The sequence below is a fragment of the Leptodactylus fuscus genome, chromosome 9, assembly GCF_031893055.1.
Source record: "Leptodactylus fuscus isolate aLepFus1 chromosome 9, aLepFus1.hap2, whole genome shotgun sequence".
Taxonomy (NCBI): Eukaryota; Metazoa; Chordata; class Amphibia; order Anura; family Leptodactylidae; genus Leptodactylus; species Leptodactylus fuscus.
The window spans coordinates 67974667-67995485 of record NC_134273.1 but is presented as its reverse complement, the minus strand read 5'-3'; the positions used below and the strand labels follow the sequence as shown (position 1 = coordinate 67995485).

The 20819-nt window shown below is 42.2% G+C and overlaps 1 protein-coding gene across 1 annotated transcript in view; it reads left to right on the top strand.

Annotated features, from left to right (window-relative positions):
- The first annotated feature begins 654 nt into the window (after positions 1–654).
- Positions 655–20819, top strand: part of LOC142218111 (uncharacterized) — a 272939-nt gene continuing 252774 nt past the window's right edge. Inside the window, exons 1-2 of the mRNA XM_075286585.1 lie at positions 655–907; positions 16162–16280. Of these exons, the coding sequence (XP_075142686.1) occupies positions 844–907; positions 16162–16280 (183 nt within the window). The 5' untranslated portion in view covers positions 655–843. The remainder of the gene's footprint in view (positions 908–16161; positions 16281–20819) is intronic.

The following is a 20819-nucleotide window of genomic DNA, read 5'->3' as shown; positions in this document are numbered from 1 at the left end:
ACCTGGCAAATACACACTGACATGTTCATGAGACCTTAGGCCATAAGTTGCAGAGAACTTGTGATTTTTTATGAAGATTTTTTGAACCACAGTCATACATGGCTTTAAAAGGAATGGGAGATATAAAGGAAAGACTTCTCTAAATTCACTTCTGGCTTTGGCTCCAAAACCCACAGCAAAATCTGCAACAAAAAAGCAGCTTTTCCATAGCACGTGACCTCAGTCTTATGGCGCCCCCGTGACATTGCAGCACAATGCTTCCAGGGTCTCCATATATCATCTAGGAGGTTTGCATGCAGGGGGATTTCAAAGCGATTTCTGCAACTTTAAAAATCCAACAACAAATCCTCCAAAGGCTGCGCTTTCATATTGAGCATTATGGCTATTGTATATGAAATTGCTGGTGTTACATGTGGATCCTTTCAAATGAACAAACCTGGATTTATTGGAATTACAAAATGTACGTAGAAGAGGATGTAACGTGTTGAGAAATGTCTGGTGACAGTCAGACGCCTAGTCTTATGTGCAGGCCTCTGTTTACCAAGGAGCAGGGACTTTTTGCTTTCAGTTTCGTTCAGCTGCTCAGACCCCTCCCAATCACTCAGCTGAGTGGACAAAACCTTATAAACTTCCTACATAAACAAAGATCAGCTGATACCAAAGCAGGACAGGGACAAGCAAAGGCCAACATGGTGCCTGGGGCGTAATATACACTACTGAGGGGGATTCCTGCCTGAAACTGAGCAGTCCCAGGAGCTGTCACACACATACAAGGGAACATTGCAAGGGCATTTTTAAGGAAGTTTCTTAGAAAATCTGTCAAATCTCTCATCTCATAAGGAAATGGACAATGGTTATGTTTCTATAATGGTGACGACGGAGCAAGAACCTGCTCCGGTTTTTACAGGTAAATCTTTTCAGCACTTTCTATCCATATGTTTTCTGATGCTTTTACTTAATAGTTTAAGGCTATGTTCACATTTACTGTGTACTTATTACGGCCCCTGATTACCCAAAGGGCCACAATAGCCTGCAAGAGGCCAGAAGTTTTCACCAAAAATCTGGAATATGTAGACTACTGCAAAGTGTACAAAGTATATAGTGGGTTTTTTGTTCAGGTTTGCATTGGAGCTAAGCCTCGAGCGGATCTCCCGATGCATACATGGAACAGACGAAATAAGCATTGACTGAACAGCGCCTGACTTGATAACAGAGGAACGCTACTTTTTTTTAATATAAATACTGATGCATTTGGTTGCCAAGTATAGACTCTGGGGACTACAACACACATATACCCAGACAGCATCCTTGATGGGTTTGCTTGATGTTTTATATCCTATATATACTTTGCAATTGTAAGGCCTTGCTCCACCAGTTAGAGCAGGTTCACACCTGCTCCTGGTATCCTCTTTCAGGTTTCCGTTTTCTGCCGAGAGAAAGTGGACAGGGGACGGAAATCTGCCGGTCAGTTTTCAAACCTATTCACTTGAATAGGTTTGCAAAGTGATCGCTCATGAGTGTCTTGTGACTCTCCGCAGGCGAGATTCCTTGCTGACTTTGGGATGAAAAAAATCCCAAAATATCTCAAGTGAATGGGTTTGAAAACCGACTGCCGGGTTTCTGTCCCCTGTCCAGAAGGCGGAAACCCACCAGATTGCTTCAAGCGGAGAGCGGGCACTGGTGTGAACTCGCCCTTAGATGGCTGTACCTATATGGCACATCAAGAACAAACTTGTAGCAGGTATCTGATTGTAAAATCTGCAGAGTATACTCAGATTTTTATCCATGATGTGTGAAAGAGTTTTGCAAGAACTCCATTCACATGCATGTGCGGACAACATCTGCAAGGAGTTTGTATGTTCTCCAAGCGTTTGCGTGGGTTTCTTCCGGGTACTCCGGTTTCCTCCCACACACCAAAGACATACTGATGGGGACTATAGATTGTGAGCCCTGTATGGGACAGTGACTGTCAATGTCTGTAAAGCGCTGCGGCATATGGTGGCGCTATACAAGTAAGCATAATGAAAAAGAGAAAATATAAAAATGTACACTATATTTTGTTGCGTGCTTTGTGTTGATGTTTTTTCAACCGATTATCCATTTATGATGATTGAGGCATAGGCTCTGTCAAGATCTAACACTAGATGAAAGGACCAAAAAAAAAGGGAACTATCCCTCCTAAGACAGATCGCCCAGTCAGGATAAGGAACCATGCTTACTCCTGTTCCACAGCAAATGTCTATTATCACATGACACTACATTGCGTTTCAGGGAACTCAACCCCTTTTTCAAGCGGATTTTTGGTATAGGGGTGGAATCCTGTTATTAGCTATGGACGTGTCTCCTCAGATCAGATCCTCAAAAATGAGTCCATCTAGTCACTAGTAGCTTGGAATGATGTTGCTATGGACCATGCCTAGTGACCACGGACTAGTGCCAACTAGTGACTAAATGGACCGTGGCAGCATCTAGGAGCTGCATCATTCCAAGCGACTAGTGACTGGAAGGGTTATTTCTGTTCTTAGCCAGCTATAATCAACAAAGGTGGTCTTCAGTTGCTGTCATACTACTACTCCAAATAGACAATGACTAGATATGAGCGAGTAGTGTTCGATCGAATACTACGGTATTCGAAATACTCGTACTCGATCGAACACTACTAGCTGTTCGAAGTTTAAGGTTCGATGCAGAACCAGCGTTGATTGGCAGAATGCTATACATTGCCAATCAACGCTGGTTCTTCTCTTACCTTTAGAAGTCTTCTCCGTGCAGCGTCCCCGCGATGTCTTCCGGCTGGAATTCACTCTGCTAGGCATCCGGCCTAGGCAGAGCCAACTGCGCATGTGCGGGCATGCCCTCGTATGCGCAGTCTGCTCTGCTCAGGCGTCGGGTCGGGCAGAGCTGACCGCACATGCGCAGTCGGCTCTGCTTAGGCCCCGATGCCTAGGCAGAGTGAATTCCAGCCGGAAGACGCCGCGGGGGCGCTGCGCCGGGAGAAGACTTCAAGGACAATCCAGCCCGACCATCACTCGTGGACTTGGTAAGTATAATTTTATCGAATTCTGCGTACCCCTGAAACTAGCATTTCCCCCCATAGATTATAATGGGGTTCGAAATCTGTTCGAACAGTGTGCGGCTGTTCGAATCGGATTTCGAACCTTGGACGTTTTAGTGTTCACTCATCTCTAACAATGCCCCTTAGTTTCTCGCCATGTAGCTCATGCTTCTCATGTCTTCTGCTGCTGATGCACCTGGACCTGCCAGTACGGTGGGGATGTCCTACCTCTCTACAACTTGAGTTGCTATACAATTATGGAGCCACCAGCCAATCCCAGGATGCTCAGGTCTATTAAACCTGCTCAGCCCTCTGTAACATGCCCGGGCAGCTTAGATTTTTGGATTATCAGTTCCATGAGAATGTTGTTTATTCCTGATTGCTTTTCTGTTTTGTCACCTTTTCGCCTGACTTCTTACTCTGCTTCTGATGCTATTCCTGACCTACTGTTCTTAATTTTATGAAATGCCTTGTCTTAATACGACTCTGCTGCTCATCCTTGACCTTTTGGAAACCCTTTGACCATGCTTTTGCCTGACTTTCTGGTGCTTTGCATTGGCATGGCTTCTCTCTGGCCTTAGGGTCAGCTGTCACCTACATTGGGTCTATTCCTAGAGGTAGTGACTTGGTAGTCCCTGAAGCAAAGACCAGATCCCTGTAGGCTATACTGATATAGGCATGTGTTTGCACGATTAACACATATCCATAACATGTATGTTATTTCCTGTTTCCATTACTTTATTAATAATCCCAAGTGTCTGGGATAAATGAAGAGTAATTCTTTGTGCGTGGGAACAGTCTATTGAATGGTGAATGACTGTACGTTCCAGACACAGGAACACTCAGTGCTAGTTAACTGAAACTGGTGCTGATGCATGTCGTCTTTTGCCCTGTGGCTCCATTATGTTTGAGATGGGAATTAGCTTGAAACAATGTAGTAACTTGTTACGGCAGACTTACTTTTGTATATGTGACAAACATAAAATGCATGATGGACACCACTGGGGGTTATATTTGCCTGATTGTTCCCCAATTGGAATACAAGTGCATATGGTGAAGCTTCCTTCCTGGTGTAGCAGGCCAAATTAATCCTCCCCCAGATTAAGCCTGGGGATAGTTTGGCCCAGGCCAGACTATACCCGGGAGATTAACTGTCCTAAATCAGACTATACCCTGAGGTGTAAAATATCCTTGGCCAAACTATACCCTGGGTACAAAACAGCCTAGGCCAAACTATACGCCTTCAGGCCAGAATATACCCCTCTAATGTGAAACCTGGATATAGTCAGGTTCAGGACCCCTGATCTACACAAACGTCGGTGACTCCATGGCTTGGTTGACACATCCTGCACGCTTCAGCCTGTAGTCAATAACAGAACATGCAAATTATCTGGAAAATAGGCATCATCATTGTAATGTTTCCACTAGAGATGAGCGAACACTGTTCGGATCAGCCGTTCCGAACAGCATGCTCCCATAGAAATGAATGGAAGCAGCTGGCACGTACACTTTGCCGGCAGTCGGTCGCTTAACACCCCCCCCCCCCCCCCCCGCGTGCCGGCTACGTCCATTCATTTCTATGGGAGTGTGCTGTTCGGAACGGCTGATCCACCAACAGCCATTTCTTGCTTCTCTGACTGCAGCTTTTGAATTCTGCGCTGTCTCCTATCCGTGCGGGGTCCTCTGGGTCACCTGATGATTGTATGACACATAATCTGCTGATCAGGTGACCCATAAACACTCAGCCAATAATCACACCATGTAAAGCCACCTTTTTATAAGTTGAAGTTACAAGACTTTCTGACTTATATTATGAGCAATCAAGTTATACTGGTTGAAGTAATAAAAGTATATTTGTTTAGCATTTTATGTCAGTTGGCTTTCTCACTTCACTTGCCAGACAAAGCTAAATCCCCAATAAAATGTTGAAAATTAAATAATTTTTGGGTATATCCCTGAATGATGGGGCTATAATATGGCCTGAGGGGTATGAATTGGTCTAGGCCACTTTGACCCCAGGTATAATCTGGACTGAGGGTTTACGGTGGCCTGTTACAACAAATAGTCCCACCATAGAAATTAGAAGATGTCCAGTTTTCTTGTTGCAAGGGCATAATGTTCCCCATTTCAAAAAGTTGCGGTATATATATTTGTTGGGGGAAGAGGCTATAGATAGAACCTCTGTATTAAAAAAAAAACAAACTTTGACATAGTGGCAAGGGATTTTTTTTTTTTCTTTCTGTTGACTTCCAAAATAAATATGGCTACTCACTGTATCAAGAGGCCAAAATGTCGATCAGTCTGGTTTTCTTCTTAGAAATAGGAACTTCCTTTATCTAGCAGCAAATCATTTCCCAGAAAATTAGGACACAGTAAGGTCTCGTTCACATCTGTCAGTGATTTGTTTGGGGGAGTCGTTACCCCCACCCGAACGGACTACCGAATACATTTGCAAGCTGTGTGCAGTGACAGCACATGGACCCCATAGACTATCTGGGTCTGTGTGCTTGCCGTGAGATCTCCACAGGGAACATGTGGACAGAAAAGTACTTCACAATCTCGTTTCCTGTCCACATGACTCTTGCAGCAAGCACATTGACCCCACTATAGTCTATGGATCTGGGTGCTTCACTACACACCGCTTGCAAATGCGTTTGGTATTCCATTTGGGGGGGGGATGTGAACCAAGGGTAATCTGCAGAAATGTCACCATATGATTCCTGAAGCACCTCCCATAAATTGGATTGACTTTTTGCATGCTTTCTCCTACCATATGGCACACCCATGACCACCTGATGGTATTTCTGAGATAAGGTCATTGCCCTTTTAACATCACTTTGTAACAGCTAGTCTATTGAGGCATTCGAAGAATCCAAAAGGTGAACAAATAAAACCTAACACTTGTTTGGTTCTCTAAGAGGCTACAAAGTGCAGATATTGGCTTCCAAATACACAAACCCATCAATAAAACTTCAGAGATATAAACCATGCAATACTAAGATGGTGACATCTCCAGGTAACTGATCGTTGTGCTATCTCCACATACTGTCAGAGCTAGTGGAGCGAGATTCTGTTCCCAGCAGGTTCATATGAGGTTTTCTACTGTGGTTTATTTCCATGCAGATTTGCCATTGATCTCAAATTTTTGCATTTGGATAGCTGTGTAAATTTCACAACATGCATCAAAATGCTACAGGTATTTTTAGGAAAGCTACATGTACGTGAGCTCCGCGAGAGAATTTTGGTACAACGTCCACCCTGACTCTTTGATAAATTCACAATTTCTGAATGTGGTTTAGGAATTGTCTCCAGGAATTAAATGCAACATATTGTGCATGAAAAAATTGTATAAAATGATTGAATTGAAGAAAATATCAATATTTTGGCTTTTGCTGTCTCTTCCGTGATTGTAATGATGCAAAGTTATATTAAGCAAAGTATATTGTATCTAAAATCTCTATTAAGTTGCTGATTCTTGCTCTTCGCTCACGCGTTTCCTCTGTTTTAATGCTTGGCAAATTGTTAGCGCTTCTAAATCAATCGCTGTGCAATATTTCTGTCAAAGTCCAACCATTTCTTTTTTGGCAAAAGTTTGTTCTTTAATATAAGCACTTAGAATTTAACACATATTCAAATGCAGCCAACATGTAACAAAAATACTAATGCAAAATCCAATAAAGTAATTTAAGACAAATCTATCTGCAAATGGTCTAATGGGTTATTCAGTTAGTGCTTACAGTAAGTCCTTTCCAGATGTTAAAATTACCTGAATTTGTAAGCAGTGAATTAATTGACATAAATCTTCACTCTATAAGGAGGGTTTTACCTTCTCGTATTCCTTTTATCTCCGCTACCCTTGTTTTAAGCACATCAGATACAGTTCATTTAAAAGCCTTTTTTTCATAAATGTAAAAGCTACAAATGCAAAGCTGAGATAGAGGGCTCCTCTGACTCCAATATTTGCTTTTAACACTTGTGTAACTTTAGGATTCTGGCAGTGTATGAGTTCTAAAGAGCTTATGCTGGCTATCTTCCAAGGATATTCACTTATCCGAGAGTTTAGTAGGGACTGAAACAGTAGATCTTAAGAAAAACGCAGAGTGCCCTTTAGTGCCTATGCCCACGTTCACCAAAGAGTGAACATAGTAGAACCAGCTGTTAGGAATCCCTTGCTGATGTAGTAAAGGCATAACTGTGTTATATAGAATGGGGGGGATTGTATCATGTCCTGAACATGGTGTAAAAACCAAAAAAAAAGCGATCATGGCCTTAAGGTGAATGCCCACCCTTGAATGCCATTTTGTTTTGATCTAAATAAGTCTACAATTCCATGGGTATTTAAAAAGTCATTTGTTTTTTAGTCTTTCTAATTTGGCATCCGATATGACTTCGTATACAAAACTTCTCCTGAGTTGCACCACTCCTCTGGAATGCTCTACTCCGGACAATCAGACTAACTCCTAATTTCTACAGTTTCAAACGCAAACTAAAGACGCATCTTTTCAGACAAGCCTATCAAATTTTGTAACGTAAACCCTTCCGTACTAGAATTAGAATCCCCAAAATGTAACCCTCCTCTGTCCCCGCTCCCACATTTCCCCACATGATATGATGCCATTTCAGGCTAACTTTATAGGTCCAAGCTCCATCAACATGTTAAAGGACACAACTGGTGACGGCTCATAAAGTTTTATGTTTGTGTAATAACAGTAACCTCGATTACAAAATTATCTGACCCCCTGTATAAGCAACTCCACTCCTGCTACGTCTTGTCACCCCCTCTACCTCAGATTGTAAGCTCTTGTGAGCAGGGCCCTCAGTCCCATTGTGTGAAATGACTTTCTTTGTTATGTATCTGTCTGTATTTGAACCCTAGAAATTGTACAGCGCTGCGGAATATGTTGGCACTATATAAATAAAATTTATTATTAAACCCCCCCCCCAAAAAAAAAAAAAAAAAGTTAATAGAACTTTTTGGACCTAATATTATTCCAATTTTCCAAAAGTGCAACTAGTGACTCTTGATCGTTGACGTACTTTCAGTGATTTATTATAACTGAGGTGACTGTGGTCATTGGCGGGCTAAAAGGTGGTCCATGAGATTATTCTGAACGAAGTCCATGACCAAGAGTAACTTCCTGGATCACATTATCTAAACCAACCAATGACTTGCCAGTGAGCTGATTATAGCAGTTATTGGCTGTTGCGTTTCATGCAGATGACCATTGCATTGTCCATGTGCTAGCCATGCCTTTCAGCACTAGCAAATTGACCTATAATCTGTGGCCACTGTCAGGATCTGGGTGTGCTGGGTGGTTGGCATAGACATAGACTCCAAGGTAACAGTCCAAATGTTGAGCATTATTCAGTCCAACAAACAGTGGAATATGCAGTACCAAAAGAAAATGCAAAACAAACACCTGCCCATCAAGGCTCTAACTAAACATAAGTTGGTTGCCTCACCTAATAGGAATCATTTCAGATTGTCAGGTTCATCTCCAGCAGTATCAGCTTCTGTGGTGGCTTTCCTTTTCTGTTCTCCCAGCAGACTTCTTATGACTTGGTAACAAGGTCAAACCCGAAACAGCTGGGTTGCCGCCTGAGTGTCCACACGGTGTGGACTGGAGGGAATGGGAATGACAAGTCCCATTACCAACCAACCTGCCATTCCCTAAAAATCCAGCCCAATGCACGGCACTTTAAAAAAAAAAAAAAAAAAATCCTCAGCGGACAAAGTTGTCGACTGAGAACAAACTCTTCTGGATTTTTCTCATCTCACCCATCTGAGCAGTCTGGGTGACATGTACACCCCCTCCAGCACTTTACCAGCCATTGGCTTACACCACATACACACTTGTGTATTCTCGTGTTCGAGAGCCTGGGGCAAAACTCTGTCCTAAAAATTATTTTGCAGCCCAGGCATTATGAAGCAAATTAATACATCTGTGGAGACATGGACAGCACATGGAACTCATGTACCCACTATCGCTAATCATAGATCATTAACTGAGAGTAAAACTGCGCTTTTTAGTGCTTCAATGAAAGTGAATCTGAAAAGTTTTGGATTTTAATTGACTAATCCATTCACTCATCTCTATTTGGAATTGATCCTCTTACAGAAAATGCCTCTTTGGCCCCTTATTTGACTCCTTTTCTCTTCCCCTGATTCCGATCTTGTGTGGAGCCCCAGATTGATCAGTGGTCTTGTATGTCTTCCATTTTCTAATTATTGCTACCACAGTTGTGTGTGTTGTGCATTCACCCCCCCCCCCCTTTGTCCCTGGTACTTGTTCTTCAGTCTCCTAGACACCTATTCTGTTTGGTCATTATGTCTGTCTAGTCCATTGTTTCCTAACCGTTCTTCTGGTGACAATCTGTGGCTATATTTGTGACTGTTTCTTTCCAGACACTCCTAGCAGTGTGTCTACCACCAGTTGGTGACTACTCTACAGACTGCAATGACCGACTTCACATAGGGGTTATCCAACACCAAATCCATTGTGGCACAAATATCCATAGCTGAGATTTGTACCAACCAGTTTACTACTCCAGTCCATGAGTTGGGACCCCCCGCTAACTCATTGATGAAAGGTTACATGCTAACCTCAAGTATTTAGACTGTTGTACTGTAATGTGCATGTATTACACATCAGAACCCCAAGTGAACACTAGTAGTGTCTGGTGATGATGTCCTGACTATATAATGTTGGAAATTGTATAGACTATAAGACATGCTTTATTAACAGGATTGGGGTAGACAACGGTCTGGTGTGTAGAGAAAGTAATCCAGGAACACTCTTCTGATGGATTCCAAAGTTGAACTTGGTACCGTATATACTTGAGTATAAGCCGAGGCCCCTAATTTTACCACAAAAACTTGGAAAACTTATTGACTCGATTATAAGCCGAGGGGGGGAAATGCAGCAGCTACTGGAAAATTTCAATAATTAAAATGGTCTGAGCTTTTGGGTGCAGTAGATGCTGGATGCTGCGGAAGGGGAGGGGGTGTCTTGGTTCTCTGTCTGCCCCTTCCCTGAGCTTGAGGACTTTCACAGTCATTTTCTGCTTTTATATGTATTGTAGGGAAAGGAGGGATTTAGAGCTTTTATTTACTTTATTTTTTAATTATACTGTTTTTAAAGCTGCTTCCCCCCCCCCCCCCACTATGTTATGGGAGATTCTGTGCACTACTATTGCAGCATACATTGCATAGACCCCCTCCCCCCCCTAAAAAAATTATTTTCCTTGACTCGAGCATAAGCCGAGGGGGGCTTTTTCAGCACAAAAACTGTGCTGAAAAATTCGGCTTATACTCGAGTATATACAGTATACTGAAAACCGATGCCAAAGTCGCCAACAGACTGGGCGGGGGTGGGATAAATCTCTCCTACTTTATAACCTGATTGAACCGCATGTATAATGCGATAGGTTCATTTAAAGGTCTATACCTGCGGGCATGTATTTTATTTAGATCTTAATATTTTTTTTATTTATTTTTTCACTTTTTCTGTAATTCATTTGGGAGTCTTATTGGCCCATTAAAACTGTAGGTTTTTATGGTAGGCCTTTACTTCTGTAAAGTTGCCACTCTAACAATACAAGAGATTATGATTTCACTCATCATGAAGAAAAATCCTGACCTAAAAATAAAAATGGTGAAAGCTAATGGAAAAGACAATATGTATTAAAAGGAAAAATGTCCAGATTAAATTGTTCTCGACATGTACAACAATGATCCAATTTTGTGCCCTTGAGGACAAATTCAGATGTGCATCAAGATTTCAGCACTGGCTGTCGGCTACATTTACATTATAAAATGTCTTTTTATGCATAAAGAAAGTAAAATGCTCTCTATAATAGCACATAGTCGATTTCCTTACTGACAAGATGAATAAATCAGAAGACGTTTACACTCGGAGTCTGGGTTTTGATACATTTAGATATTTTTACATGTAATGTGCACAATATAAATGAATGACTCTTTATGTTTATGTTTACCCCCAGGAATACAATTTGTGAAGCTGATTTAAGAGCTCACCATTTCCAAATGTGTTTTTGGATTACAACTGAGTGTTTCTGCCATTCCAGTGGTTGCTTGTTTTAGAAATCTCGGCCTCGAATTTGTGAGGTTGACTGTAGCGCTTTATACAGGTGTTTCATTTTGGCCAGTTTCTCGCCTTCCTTTACACTCTGTAGGTATTTAGGCTTTGCATATACTGTAGGTTATATTTAATGAATAGTTTGTGTATGCAATGTTTATGTATTGAATTTCAGTTTAATATATAATTCTGGGGGGGTGGTATGTAAACCAGCCATATTTAGGAAGGAGGGCTGGGGAAGGGATCTGGCCTGGTCAACAATCACAGTGTAGATAGACTGCATGGCAATGGACCAACACAAAAAGCCCCTCTGTCAATGGCATTCAGCTAACAAAGTACTTTGTATACAGGGCTAGCTCTGTGTGTCGGGCAAATGCCGTAACAGTCATCTGCTATTGGTTAAGTCCAACAAGGTGGTTGATATGCAAGCAAAAACAGTGTGGCCATTCAGACCACAGTCATGTTCTAAGTGTATAGGTTTTTTTTGTTGTTTTTTTACTAATATCAGTATGTCTTTGGAGTGTGGGAGGAAATCCACGCAAAGACAGGGAGAACATACAAACTGCAGGATTCGAACCCAGAACTCCAGCACTGCAAGGCTGTAGGGCTAACCACTGAGCCACCGTCATGCTGCCTAGTTTTTGGCTTCTTGTTAATGGCCATATGATTGTGTTTGGCTTATTTAGTAATGGCCTTGCTTTGTGGGTAAACCTTCATTCAATAAAGGTAATAATGGAATATTGTGATCACTTGCACAACCACATTGGGACCACCATCTTTGGTTTATCTTAACTAAGGGGCTGCAGGGGGGCTTGTGGTAACAGCTGAAGCACTTACTATCAGGAACGGGGAGCCTTTGTGGCCACCTGTCCAGTAACTGTGAGTGACTGACTATGGCTGGTCAAATTCAAAGACTAAGTTGATAGCAATGAAGATTCCACACCACACAAGAAGAGTTGGTATAAGAGCTTCTCAGCCTCAGCAGAGCAGTACACAAAAGATCTTTATTCCACATGTGCAGGTTTTTATATCCACATACAGGAAGTAAACAGCAAGCTCTATCATGAGTCTGGTTGGTCGGGGTATCCGCCTTCTGTGACATCCGCTCCAGGGCACTACCTCCAGGAAGGCAGTGGCCTTCTGCGACGCATCTCCTGTGATGTGGCTTCCTGCCATGTGGTCTCTTTTTTGCGGGAGTGCCAGGCCCTTCTTGTGTCCACATGGTCAGGCCTACACAATAGAGGCCATCTTGTTATGTAATCTATTCAGTTTCAAACATAAGTAATTATACTGCATTTAATTTTAAGGATAACAATGTTTTTGTGATTCATATATTTACAACCTTCACATTAAAAGATGATGAGATTAGGTAAAGGCCCCATGAGGTGCTTTCAAGGCGGAGTAGCAAGTGAGCAAGGTTTGATTGTTGTTGCTCGTGTGTGTGTGTGTGTGTGTGTGTGTGTGTGTGTGTGTGTGTTCCCCCCTCCCCAATTACTGAACGTACCCTTAAAGGGATTCTATCATTAGAATCCCTTTTTCTATAAAGATCACGTCAAAATAGTCTTTATAAAAGCTATCATTCTCCTACCTTTATTCTGATCCGTGCCATTTCTGATTTTTCTTTTCTTCCATATGCAAATGAGTATTCAGAAAGCACAGGGGGCGTTCCTGCTTTGCTCAGAAAGCACAGGTGGGGGGGTTCCTTGCTCTCTCCGAAGACTCCAGTGACTCCTGTCATCTTTTCCCAACTCCTCTTTGCCACATCATCAGCCAGCAGAGCCAATTGCTCATGTCAGTTCGGCTGTTTTCCTGAGGCCACACAAAAATGGCCGAACAGACATGCACAGTCGGCTCTGCTGGCTGATGACTCGGTGAAGGGATGTTGGGAGAAGACTAGAGATGAGCGAACAGTAAAATGTTCGAGGTTCGATATTCGTTTGGAGTAGCCCCTCAATATTCGACTACTCGAATCGAATATCGAACCCCATTATAGTCAATGGGGGGAAAATGCTCGTTTCAGGGGTAGGCAACGTTCGATCAAATTATACTTACCAAGTCCACGAGTGAGGGTCGGGCTGGATCCTCCGAGAAGTCTTCTCCTTGCGGCGTCATCCGGCTCTTCATTCACTACAAGCGGACATGTGCAGTCGGCTCTGCCCAGGCCCGATGCCTGGCAGAGTGAATGAAGAGCTGGAAGACGCCGCGGGGAAGGTGCACGGAGAAGACTTCTAAAGGTAGGAGAAGAACCAGCGTTGATTGGCCGACTGTATAGCATTCGGTCAATCAATGCCGGTTCTGCATCGAACTTCTACATTCGAACAGCGAGTGGTATTCGATCGAGTACAAGTATTTCGAATACCGTAGTATTCGATCGAATACCTACTCAATCAAGTACTACTCGCTCATCTCAAGAGAAGATGACAGGAGTCACTGGAGAGTCCTCGGAGAGCAAAGGGGACACCTGTGCCAAAACTAATTTTGTAAATGTCATACTGGGTGTGGCTTAAAACTTTTTAGACATGGAAAACTACATTTTATAGAAAACTGCATGTACTCCGCCAAACATTATGTAATATAAGAATAGTTCTATGTATTCTGATTGGTACAAAGTAATACAATGGAAAAAGTTCGTTTAACAAATGACTCTCGGTATCTGAGAGGATACCATGACCAAATCCTTCACTTGTCTCTTATATCATGCATGACCAAAGATCCATCAATATCTCCATAAATGACCTCTTCTAATGCATTTTATTCTATATTCCTATAGACCTACTACCCATGGCTTAATGGGAGGTTTTTCACATGAAAGGAATGGATTATACACACTTTGCTCTACAAAAAGCACATTAGAAAGTCAAGGCTTGTGGAGAGCTGGATATGGAATATTTGGTGTTTTATTCTATTCATCTCATTTTAATGGACAATGTTAGATCATAGAAAAGTAGAGAAATGAGAGATTGCAGAATATGGGCAAATAAATGTTGTTTTTCACTTAATAGCATTGAAGTGCTGCAGTAATTTCTCCAGTTGGATCGTCTATAACCTCAATCAAGGTTTAGCCATGGAAACGGAATACTAATAATTTGCAGTCCTGCTGTCATCTTCGTTTTGGAATATAGATATAATATATAGTATGGTGCAAATGTTTTAGGCAGGGGTGGCAAAATGTAAAGCAAGAAGGGTTTCTGTAGGGAGGGTGATCCAAACAACTTGGAGAACTAAGCACAGATCTTCTGTGGATGTAGGCTTGCTCCAATCCAAATATATCAGTTCCAGGACTACCTTACGCTGAAGATGGCTTCATGAGACTGGCTATATGTGTTGGATCATTGTTCTGCTGCAGAGTACATTTGGAGCCAATCTGACATCTTGTCGATGATACTGAATGATGGATTTGTCTGGCTGTATTGAGGGCACCATCAATCTTGCCCAAATTCCCATCTCAATATGCTGAAATGCAGCCCCAAAATTGCAAGAAGCCTCCACCATGCCTCACTGTTACATGCCCACACTCACTATTGTACTCCCTCAATGAACAAAACTATGTTCTGTTACAGCCAAATATTTCATTCCATGCTGTTAAGTTGTTTGACCTGGTTTCCATGTTGAAAATATGCCTTTTTGATCAAAATTCTCCCATGAAGACCACTTTCGGGCATATTGTCTAGCAGGAGATGGGTATACCTAGGTCCCACTTGTTTCTGCCAGTTCTGAGCTGATGGCATTGCTGGGCATCCTTTGATTTTTGCATGCAGTCTTATTTGCAGCACTGTTTCCATGGCCAGCCATTGCATTTATGGTCTTCACTTTCTTGGTGCTTCTTTAAATTTGGCTATAGCAGAAGGCCGACTGTACCATCAAGGGGGTATCTCATTGGCTCTAAATTTACTCCGCAGCAGGACAACTACCCCAAAAATACAGCCAATATCCTTAAGATCAATCTTCACTGTAAAGTAGTAGGTGCTATTTTGTGCTGTCCATTTTTAGGGGGCATTCACACGGAGTAATGCGACACTGATTCTGGCACAATAACTCGCGTAAAAATCAGTGCTGAAAAGCAGAATCCCATTGACTTCAATGGGTTCCATTTGACACGCGTAACACATTGAAATCAATGGGAGGCTTTTTAAGCCATTGATTTCAATGTGTTACGCGTGTTAAATGGAACCCATTGAACTCAATGGGATTCTGTTTTGCAGCGCTGATTTTTACGTGAGTTATTGTGCCAGAATCAGTGTTGCGTTACTCCATGTGAACACTTTGCTAGATGTATTTTTCCTACACCTGTGTTGGGTGACCATTCTGGGACTGCATCCCCAATTCCACTTGAAATATGTGGAGAGGAGACCTGCAAACAGGACTTTCGCCGGCAATTTTGAGCAGAAATCCAGTGGACCCCCATTATAGGTGATGGGAATGAATTGAGTTTCCATTTTTGGGTCACAGCAGACCTGAAGGATGCAAATCCCCAACACTGTTGTGAGCCTAGCATAAGGCCTGACTGGGTATACAGAGCTTTTTTGCTGAAGAACTTCGTATACATATGAAATGCATAGTAACATGCAGAGGTTTTCAATTTACCAATTTACTATCCATTACCATACAAGTGATATGTAAAGCATCATGTATTATATATCAATGCGAATAAAAACGGCGTGCAGATTAGCACCAAAGAAGCACCGTATACCATTACCACCGTAATGGTAAACTACGCCAAAGAGATTTTCAGCATAATTAGACTTAAAAAAAATAAATAAATTAAAATACCCCAAATGTATCAGATTCTGCCCATCCTTTCATCCTAGTAAGTGTACACTAGCTTGCTCAGCTGTGCCTATTTAATGCGCAAGATCAGGAACTTGACTCTTTCTGTTTTTAATTCCAGGTTGTGGCATTTCTCAATTTGAGAAGATAACTTTTTAATTATCTTAATAAGAACCAAATGGTTAATGTTTAATAAGAAGCAGATGAGCCTGAGCTTTCTCCTACTTCATTTTTTAACAGAAAAAGAATGTTTTATATGTCGGGAAACTGGGAAGAAAGGCCAAGAGCAGCTGCTAAACTTCTGCGATTGCACAGATCTAACCGTACACCATCAGTGTTTGCTGACATGGATACAGAAGGTGAGCCCTTGCTTCGTGCCATTGGTGTACAGATGATAGACTCTCTATTTTAAGGTTACCTTCAAGGTGTTCAAATTTTACAAACTTCTAAAATACCAAGTGTCACAAACGGTTAAACTATAAACGCCATGCATGAGTTAACTGATCCCAAAAACTTAAAGGGATTTTGTCATAAAGGTGTTTTATTAGAAGTCATAAAACCCTGATCGGTGGGAGTCCTCCTGCTGGGCGCCACTGTTTTCTTTGGAATTGGCCATGTGCTGTCTATTGAGTGCTGGGACTTGGGTTCACGGAGCTATTTATTGCTTAAAAAAAACCACAAAATGGTTCAATAATACACTTTAGAAGTGTATCAGGGGCATGCAATCCCCAAATAATGGTGCAATAATTATTTACAGTTCCTAAATTCTGCCATATAGCGGTGCTCAAATAATCTTATAAACATACCATATAGTTATAATATTGTACAGTGTATATAGTAAATACTCAATATGTAACAAATGTTAACTAACTTGTCGTAAAATGTATACTATTATTTATACACTTCATATTATTCACACCATATATATCCATAGGAACCCATTCTAGAATCTGTACAGTTCATTTGGGGCTGAGACTGGGGTGCTTGATAGATTTGGAAGCTTGACTCCAGGTCCCGTCATCGCTTTGGCTCCTATATCAGTTCTATAGTACAATATTTAATTATGTTGTTCCTTATGTAAATATTACTGCAGATTTTTAAAGCTTTCCCAACAAGTGCATTATGTAATGAATCGGCTATTTCTATTGTACTAAGCCTGTAAATTTAGAGGAGGATTCTACAAGACCAGCATTTTCAACTTTCAACACTGCGGAAAAGTTGAGTAGTGTGTGTGTGTTTTAAGTAGGCCATTCATCTCACGAGGCTTGCCTGGCAGTTCTGTTTGGACCAAATATGTCCGACTGGAAACTGCCATTATACTCTTGAGTCTCTTCAGATCCCAGAGTAATATAATCAGAGGCTCATGGCAGGTGAGGAAACCTAAAAAGCAGTGTTACTTACCTCTCCTGGGCTCCTGCAAATACGTGCTGTCTAAAGACCTCTTTAGTGACCTCCTAGATGTCACGCTAGGCCAGCGTAACCCATATCTATGACTTCATTGAAGAAGGCCCAACACAGTAGGGAGTCACGCCAGAGTCCAGGAGAGGTGAATAACTTTTTTTTTTTTTTTTTTTTTTTTTTGTTCACCTTCCCTGGCCCTCCAATTATTCTGGTAAGGATATAATATCTGCTCACAGCTCCTAAATATTGTATAAAAAATAAAGTGACACTTACTCACATGTCAGAGATTGGTGTCTTGAATGGGTTAACAAATCGGATCCTTCTGAATGAGTGCACGGAGATGGGTTCCCTCGGCCAGAGAAAATGCAGGTATAAAACAATGGCACTAAAGCATGTAAGACATAACATTGTGTCGTGCATGAAGATCTGTGAAGCTCTGGAGGGTCTTCTTATAAGAAGTCATTGGGGTCTGACCACTGGGTTGAATTATCAGAAGGCGTCCTCAAGCCCCCTTGATTCTGCAGCTCCATTCACGAATTCAAAAACTCAGACCCCACTGTACTAGTATGATTGATATATATATATATCAATCAATTACTATTTCAAAATTTCCTCATTTTCTATTAGATTTAGCTCATCTCCATTTATTGCAAATGCACAATATTGTTTTTCTACTAAACTGAAACCATTTCCTGTATCATTTCGAAACACAAGTGGACATCAGAAAAATCTGATTTTCTGCTTAAAATAAACTGATCGACACATGTTGTCTCCCACAGATGTTCCTTCGCGTATATGTATTCTAGCAATCTACCCCTTCATTAGGCAGCCACTCGTATTGCAACAAAACCAGATGTTACGAGTAGACTTTCTGCTGGATGAACTACAGAAATACTTACACTCATGCCAATTCTGATTGAGAGGGTGATCCTTTCAACAGAACTTGTCATGTAAAAACCCATTCCACAAAAGTCACATTTTACATGAATATATTTTGGACCATTATGGGAGGTTAACTTATTTGTACATAAGTAGACCTTGAAACACCTTGGCCCTAATGCAAAAATTTTAAATAGGACCCCAAATCTACCATAAGCCATTTATAATCTGGGTGTCTTACATGAGAACACCAGACTCCAGGGGGAATTGCTATATCTGCAGCCCTGATCCTGCACGGTTCTAAACACCAACAAAAAAATCCCATATGTGTCTACCTTCTTGCCCAGCAAGACCTTCCACATATTTCAACATTTGATGAAAACACTGTACCTTGTAAAGAAAAACATCATAAATGAGAAATATGGGTCTGTCCTCTGGAACTTGCCCATAACTGCAGTGGTGTAACTAAAGTCTTGTGAGCTCGGGTGCATACTTTTGTCTTGGGCTTCCTACAGCGAACGCTTGATAGTGGCGGTTACATGTGCTGAAGCGATATCTCAGATACTTGAAAGGGGTACAGGTTTAGTACCAACAACTGCAGTTATCAAGACTCTAGAGAGTGAGCAGTGCAGTGCCTGATGTAAAAACAGTCTTGGAACAGATGACGTGCTCCGTAGGGAACACCACACAGTATTATGTGCTCACCAGTAGCACCCAAACAGTATTATGTGTTAACAGTGCGCACACCCCCACCAGAGCCTAAACCCCCATCCCCCCTCTTGTTCACACACAGCCAACTCCCCCATATACCCCGCTTGCTCACACACAGCCTGCACCCCCCCCCCCATTCACCCCCTCTTGCTCACATGTTCTCTTCTTCCATCAGTCTCCTTCCTTGCAGGTTGCGCACTGTCCTGTACGCTCCAGATGGCTCCGCCCACCAAAGTCTGTTCACATCCTAGTGGGCTAAAGGACCTTTTATGTCGTGTCGTCATCAAAGGTCCTTCAGCCCACTAGGATTTGGCATCTACTGCAAGAAGAGTCCCGGAGTGGATGCTCAGCCAGGACAGGTGAGTATAAAGTAGTTTTTTTTTTTTTGTTTTTTTTTGTTTTGTTTTAAACTCCTCTCCTGGGTTGGTATTTAATGGAAAGGGGCTAACAATGTATAATGGTCAGGGAACAAGGATTTCCCTGACCTCTGTGGTTCGGGGCCACGGCCATTTTCAGCTGGCCACGGGCCCCGTACAACTCTGGTCGCACTCCCTGCATCCATGATTGTTACACCACTGCCTACCTCCAGAGTTGGGGCACCGTGTTCACTGTTAAGCTAGGTGAACACAATAGGTGGCCATACATGAACAAGGTTCTTGTCAATCCATTTTATGAGAGTTGCAAAACAGTGGAGCATGTGCAGTATCCCAGTAGACTCTGTTGTACTCTTGTTTTAATGTTCCTGGGCTACTATCATGTGTTCATAATGTTTTTCAGCTTCTCTTAGTGTGTTATATTCTCCTTTTTAAAGGTGTATTCCTCTGTTGAAATTGGCACCCCTATCACTTCAGGACATGTTGTGGCCCAGCCAATTGCTGACCGGTAATTAGGGTAGAAGATTTGATGTCTCTTGTGAGATAGTGGGTCTGTTCTGCTTCCCTGCTAGCACTAGACTCAAGTAAGAGACCTTGCAGCCCCTGAGGGAAAGACTTAGGTTCTTTTAAGAACTAGTGTTCAGGGGATATTGTCACTCCTTAGGGAGAGACCACCATATAGGTGTGTGGAGACTTAGTAAGCCTTTAGCACTCCACTTTGCAAGGAACTATGGGAAGAATATGCAAATCTGCCTTCCATGATGTAATTAAGAAGTCAGTTGCTGCCTCAGTATTGCAAACCAATAGAGAGCGCTCACTGGAAAGTGCAAGCCTGTCTTCCCTGATATAGTTAGCAAGACCGGATTTCAGTGAACCAACCCAATAAAGGCTGCTCCCTTTTGCATCATGCCCGACCTTCCAAGAGGCCTTTGTTTTGCAATGACGCTGGGATTATTACCAGGTATAGTCTCTCAATCGAGGACGGCCGTTTCGATGAACTAGTGCTGAGCTTGCAATGCTACAGCCCTGAGACATGGCAAACATGCTATTAAAGCTCCCTTGAAAAAAAAAATGTCAGTTTGATAACCTTAACTTCTTGTTCAGAGCCTCCCTGCCAGGACTCCTCAACATACAGGAAGAAAGGGATCCTTGGCACTTCATCATATCAGCCTCCATATACATAGTAGGTCAGGCAGAATATAGACCTATTGGAATCCAGAGAAAAGTTGCCTCAATTACTGTACACCCCTCATACCAAGTCCAGTACCAGCCACCCACAGTGGAATTCCATAGCACTACTCCGATTGGTTCATCTTTTCTCTTTTTCTCTGTAGAGTCATTCCCATGTTTGTCGAGGGGTAAACCCTTCTGAACACCATCACATAGCTCAGAAGAAATGTACCCCTCTCCAACTGGAAACTCCCTGGGGGGACTGCCACCACCATCAAGTACATCTCAAGCCCCCTCAACATTGTCAGGCTGGGGAGGTGGGCTGGAGAAGTCAGTTGAGTGTCGTTCGCCTACCAGTGACAT